The sequence below is a fragment of the Protomyctophum parallelum genome, assembly GCF_964188405.1.
Source record: "Protomyctophum parallelum genome assembly, chromosome: 5".
Classification (NCBI taxonomy): Eukaryota; Metazoa; Chordata; class Actinopteri; order Myctophiformes; family Myctophidae; genus Protomyctophum; species Protomyctophum parallelum.
The window spans coordinates 47,959,614-47,965,613 of NC_139702.1; the positions used below are offsets into that span (position 1 = coordinate 47,959,614).

The window sequence follows — 6,000 nt, forward strand, 5'->3', positions numbered from 1 at the left end:
TTTTCTTTGTTGGGTCTGGATTATTCATGCTTGACCTTTATTATCGGACCTCATAATTCCTTCCTTCTCTCCAGCCCTCCCATCCTCCTAACATGTCTTGGGTTTGACTAGCTGTCTCCTATAACCTCTCTGGGTCATGGGAAGCTAGTGCTGTGACCTGTAATGCTTGACCTTTGAACTTCTATTTTCAAACCGTCCCAGCATCATAATAGAAAGCGCTAATCAGCTGACAGAAATGCTATGCTCACTCCCCCAAAAATGCCCCTTTTCCAGTTTCCACCTCTCATCTCGATTGCCATGATAGGGAATTTAACATTTTAAGAGGAGTTAACACCATACTTGCACCCCCGCCCCCTGCCCCTCCTGTTCCAGATATGACTTTGGATGATGTGCGGCATTACGAGAGAAATATGCATGAGAAAACCAACATTAAAGTTTGCCATGAGCAGCAAGAGCATTCCACAGCAACCCCACCTTCACTGGATGGCATAGAGATCCATGACAAAGCCAGCGTATGTGTCTTTTCATTGTATATTTTTGCTCCATCTCTCCCACCACTGTCTGTCTCTCATGTTTGAACTGTATGAATTTGACTTAACTCACCCCCGGACATGACCACATTCACACACGTAACCCTCTCCACACACATCCACTCACCCTGACCTACAGTATGTTGTTGTTTAATTATGCAGGGAGGCAACCATTAAAGACCTGTAGACTGGGAAACTTTGACATATGTACAAATTCAATATTCAAATGGTCGTGACTTGGTCTGTCATTTCTTTCAGTCCAATTCATTTTGTTTTCCACATACTGTCTGTACTATATGTCATACTAGCTCTCGACTGACACATTTTCTAAGTTCTCCCCTGTGTCAATAGTGGTGTTGCTTAGTGAAGCGAGTCTGCACAGCATTCTATATTTATAATGTATTTAATCCTGATCAGTCCTCATCATTGAGTAAGGTTGTCCTTATAATTGATGCTTCTATTGTGTTTTTTAAATGTGCTTTAATGTGTTCTGTCTGGATGTGATATGTTGTGTTTTTTGTATCCCTTTTTAATAGATGTCTGCACATGCACATCTGAATGCAAAACGTAGACAAAGTATTTTCAATTCAGTTATGAGTTGGACATGTTTGACCAAAGTGCTATGCGTCCCTCACACTTACGTCGCAATGCCAATGATGCAACCATTTTCTGAATCACAGTGTTGGGGGCGAGCCGCCCCGCGTCCGAAACAGTCGAGAAATGACAGAGTTACTGTGTGGGGGTCCCCGGAACATCCAGACCCCCAGGAACGCGTCCAGGGCTCGTACTGTAGTGTGCTCTGTGCCACTTTAATCTGTGCTGTACTATGCTGGTCACTTTAGGTGTTGCAGCTGTCCGTGCTCGGACGGAAGGACAGAGACAGACATCACAGGGACAGACATACATAGGGACACACAAAGCCGCATATTGGAGCGGAGGCACCGCTCAAAAATGATATAGCCATTTTTCCCTCCATCAGCCGGGGCGCCTGATGGAGGGGAAAGGAACTGGTTGGAATAACGTGTTCCTTCCACGCGCTACGTCCAACCAGGGAAACTCCCCCCTGTCAGGTGTAAAGGAGCAACTTGGACACTCAGGCATGAAGGAAGCATGAGTTCAAGTCCGTTGCTCTCCCCTTGTCCCCCATATATGGGGACTAGGTTGGTGGAGGGTGTGTAGAGCCCAGGATCACATTAGATGATTGACACAGGGGTGAAAAATGGGTTACAAAATCGTGGGATAAAAAATATATTAAAAAAAAATGATATAGGATTATAGGGTCTTATTTGGGGTCTCTGTGCGTCGTTTCACATGTCATCTCTGTGTGCACCCTATGCGCACGCTTGTGTGAGTAGAGCCCATTGGACGAAACCATTTTCGCTCATTCATGTGTCTGGACCCAGCCATAATGCGCTGCAGTACAGTATGATCGGCCAACATTTCCATTGGCCCTCTCGTTTCTGGGGGCTTGGGGCTATGTCAGAGAGAGTACCCATTGGCCTCTCTGTCTGTGTCCCTTTTATGCCCATATATGGAAATATCTGTCTCGGTCCTCGAGATCCCTGGTGTCATATGCCCACATATTAGTTGGATCATATATGGAGAGGCATAGTGGTTGGATCTGTGGCTCTGGACAACCGGATCTCTGTATCTGTTAGTCCTTGCTGATGTTTGATGTCGCCAGTATACACTATACAGTATATGCCCATTCATGGGCATTCCACCTTTTGTGGCCATATATGGAGCTGACTGATTTGTTTGCGGCTGATATCATGATGACACATTGACTCCATATTTGGGCATAGTCCATTTTGACACCATGTTTGGAGTCTTTATTTACTGATAAGCACTCCAAACATGATGTTTTTATATGTCTAAAACATTGAATTGAATTTGTGACAGCTAATAAGCTGTTAACAAGGCGTTTGTCATCCTACTGTACATTGACAAGCTTCAGAACTATTGGCATCGTCCTCTGGAAATCACAACGCCCAGTCAGAACGGGCAGTGTATTGGCTGCCAGTTCCAACCCGCCACTGGCGGTGCTGCTGGCCCAGGGTTGACAATACCTCCGGGGTTCGGTATGCCCCCAGTGTCTCCAGTCATACCCTCTGCTGGGGTTTACCCAACCCAGGGGCATTTGAGCATTGGGAGGGGAGCTAATCTACCACCGCAGGCCAGGAGAGGAAGGCACAGTCATGTCTCAGCTGGCATACACAGGCAAACTAAAGCCAATTTACTATTCAAAGATTCAATAGATAGTAACTGGGTGGTGGGAGCCACATTAGAAAAGAAGCTGCTTCCACTGCCTCTCTCCCTTGTCCTGTGCACCTTCCTCAATCACCGCAAGAACAAGTTCCAATGTGGATTTGGGGCTACCATTGGTTAATCTAACTAGTAACGAGGGGAGACATGTGTCTCCAAAAGGACTTCACTGTATGAACAGATACAACATATATGTATAGATTACATCATCAATCATCACCTCCACTTGTGTCCCATGTCTTGACAGAGAAGATCATTATTATGTTATACAATTATACCATCTTGTGTGCTTAATGGACTCACCGGAAGATACATGTGTAAAAAATAATAATTTAGTAGTATGAAAATTAATCAACCAAATTATCAAAGCTGAATGCTTAGTTTATGACAGATTATTGGCAGAATATTGGGTGAAATTGAAAATTTGGTTCTAGACATTGACATACGGAGACCAGTCTTGGATTCTTAAAGTCGAGCAGAAATTATATTTGGTGGGGTATATTTATCAAAACAGGATAGGGAGGCAAGGCATAACACAAGTAAGACGCGCAAACGCGGGAAGCGAACGCAGCTCTGTGTGTGTGTGGGTATGTGTGTGTGTGTACGTGTGTGTGTGTGTGTGTGTGTGTGTGTGTGTGTGTGTGTGTGTGTGTGTGTGTGTGTGTGTGTGTGTGTGTGTGTGTGTGTGTGTGTGTGTGTGTGTGTGTGTGCGTGTGTGGGTGTGTGTGTGCTACAGCTGCGCCCTCTGGTGGCGGGCGGGTGGTGTCACAGCGGGACAGACACACAGACAGACACACACACAGACAGACACGATCTGCAGGGTCTCATAGTTAGTGCTCATTGCGTTCGCAATTAAGCGGAGAGTTTCTGTATGCGCATCTCAGCCAATCACAGTGATGGGGCAGGGTTGAACCGCAACCTCCAGACACCCCGCTATCTGTTGGTGTTTTACCCACGTAATGAATGTTTAGCTCAGGCATGGTGAGCCACCATGAGTCCACCCGCCTGGAGGTCACCTTGGCATGGTGAGCCACCATGAGTCAACCCGCCTGGAGTCACCTTGGCCATAAACTAAATTATATTAATTAATTATCATTAAAGCATCGCTGAAAAACAATATTTTGGATTTAAAATCAGATTAGCCTAAAAACTACAAAGGAATGCCACAAGGCATTTTTATTTATTTAAAGGCATCCATCTATCCATCCATCCATCCATCTTCAACCACTTATCCGTAGTTGGGTCACAGGGGCAACAGCTCCACCAGAGAGCTCCAGACGTTCCTCTCCATGAGCTACATTAGTAACTCAGTAGTAGTAGGCGTTCCAAGGCCAGTGAGTCGATGTAATCTCTCCATCTGCGGTCTGCCCCGAGGTCTCCTCCCAGTGGGACGTGCATCCAGGACCTCCCTAGGGAGATGCTCGAGAGGCATCCTAACCAGATGCCCGAACCACCTAAGCTGGCTCCTTTCCAGGCGAAGAAGCAACGGCTCTACTCCGAGTCGAATACTGGACTACTCGCCCCGGTGCTTGCCCGTTTTTCCTCCCAGAATTTTCCCCAGTGAGGGGGATAACTTTGTAATATGCTATTGGCTGTTTGTATTCTTTTTGGAAAAATATAAAAAGATACTCCTGTGGAAAGGCTATATTATTTGACTTATATTGAACCTATAAACAATTTAGTATTATTTAGTATATGTAAGGTTTTGCCCCCTCAAATGGTACCTCGTCAGATAATCCCCACATATCCTACAACAACTTCTGTGAACAGACTTCACTAGTAGCTTTTCATAATTTATATTTGTACTTGTAATTTGTTCTGCTGTCATGAAAGTTTATAGTTAGAGAAATTCAAAGTCCATCCGTCTGCTGTCCAGCCTCTCTCCCACCCCTCACTGGGGAAAATTCTGGGAGGAAAACAGAAACGGGGCGAGTAGTCTTGTTACCCTCCGAGTCTCCCTCGCGTGACTGAACTTCTCACCCTATCTCTAAGGGAGATGATACCCGTCGGAGAAAACTCATTTCGGCCGCTTGTATTCGTGACCTTATTCTTTCGGTCATGAACCACACTTCATGACCATAGGTGAGAGTAGGAACGAAGATTGCTCGGTACACAGAGAGCTTTAAAGGCAACGCCTAAGAAATGTATTATTTGCAATGTTGCTTTCTGCATGCATTGGACAATGAGTTATACTCTAATAGGCAGCCTGAGCCTTTACCTACTGAACGTTATGACATTCTCTCACTGTAGCCCCTCTCTCTCTCTCTTCAAAATCAGACATGACGATGGATGAGGTGAGAGAGTTCGAGCGCACCATCCAGGAGGCGACCAACCAGAAGATCGGGATGTTTCCCCCTTCAATCTCCATCATTGAGACACCCCTGTCCTCTTGCACCCTCACTGGTCCTGCCAGCGCCCCGTCCACCCCAATGAGCACTGACGCACCGGAGTTCCTCTCTGTTTCCAAGGACCGGCCTCGCAAGAAGTCTGCTCCAGAAACCCTGACCCTGCCTGACCCAGACAAGAAGTCTGCTCCAGAAACCCTGACCCTACCTGACCCAGACTCCACTGGTGTTACCAAAAGCTCTTCTCTGAGCCCACCCGAGTCAAACCACTTCCTGTCACTCATGCCTCCTTCCGCCGTCTCCGACAATGCTCAGTTGGAGTAGCGAGGCCGCGGGGCGCTTTCCTCCCTTCTGCTTTACCTTTTTCCTAGCCTGTCGTCTTTGTAGCTCAATGAGACTAGTCTAAACTCTTCACAGCAGTGCCCAGACCTTCCATGTTTACTAGCCATATCCCATGGTTCAGGCCTCTCTCTCTCTCTCTCACAAACACACACACACACACACACTCACACGCACGCTCCACTAACCTTCGCTCTGACCAGGCAGCTGTAGGCTCAGCCACAATGGTGGTTGACTTCCTCTTCCTGTAAATCTAACAGATATGTCATTTTGTCGTGCCACTCTTTTAAGGAGTGTTAATTTGGTCATATATAGTGACCATGAGTGTGGAGTAGGCAGCGAAACCCCAACACTTGACTAGTGAGAAAAAGATTATTGACAAAAACATAATTGACACAAGGAATTTAACAATCCGACTTTAGAGACTTCAGAGAGCTTTGAGTGGAGGAAATCTATTCATAACTATGTGCGATATCTTATTGAATAGCTTAAATCTATTCATAACTATGTGCGATATCTTA

At 46.0% G+C, this 6,000-nt stretch overlaps 1 protein-coding gene across 1 annotated transcript in view; it reads left to right on the plus strand.

Moving 5' to 3' along the window:
• Positions 1–5,650, plus strand: part of pitpnc1a (phosphatidylinositol transfer protein cytoplasmic 1a) — a 96,170-nt gene extending 90,520 nt beyond the window's left edge. The window contains exon 9 of the mRNA XM_083766021.1: positions 5,073–5,650. Within this exon, the coding sequence (XP_083622147.1) occupies positions 5,073–5,464 (392 nt within the window). The 3' untranslated portion in view covers positions 5,465–5,650. The remainder of the gene's footprint in view (positions 1–5,072) is intronic.
• The last annotated feature ends 350 nt before the right edge of the window (positions 5,651–6,000 follow it).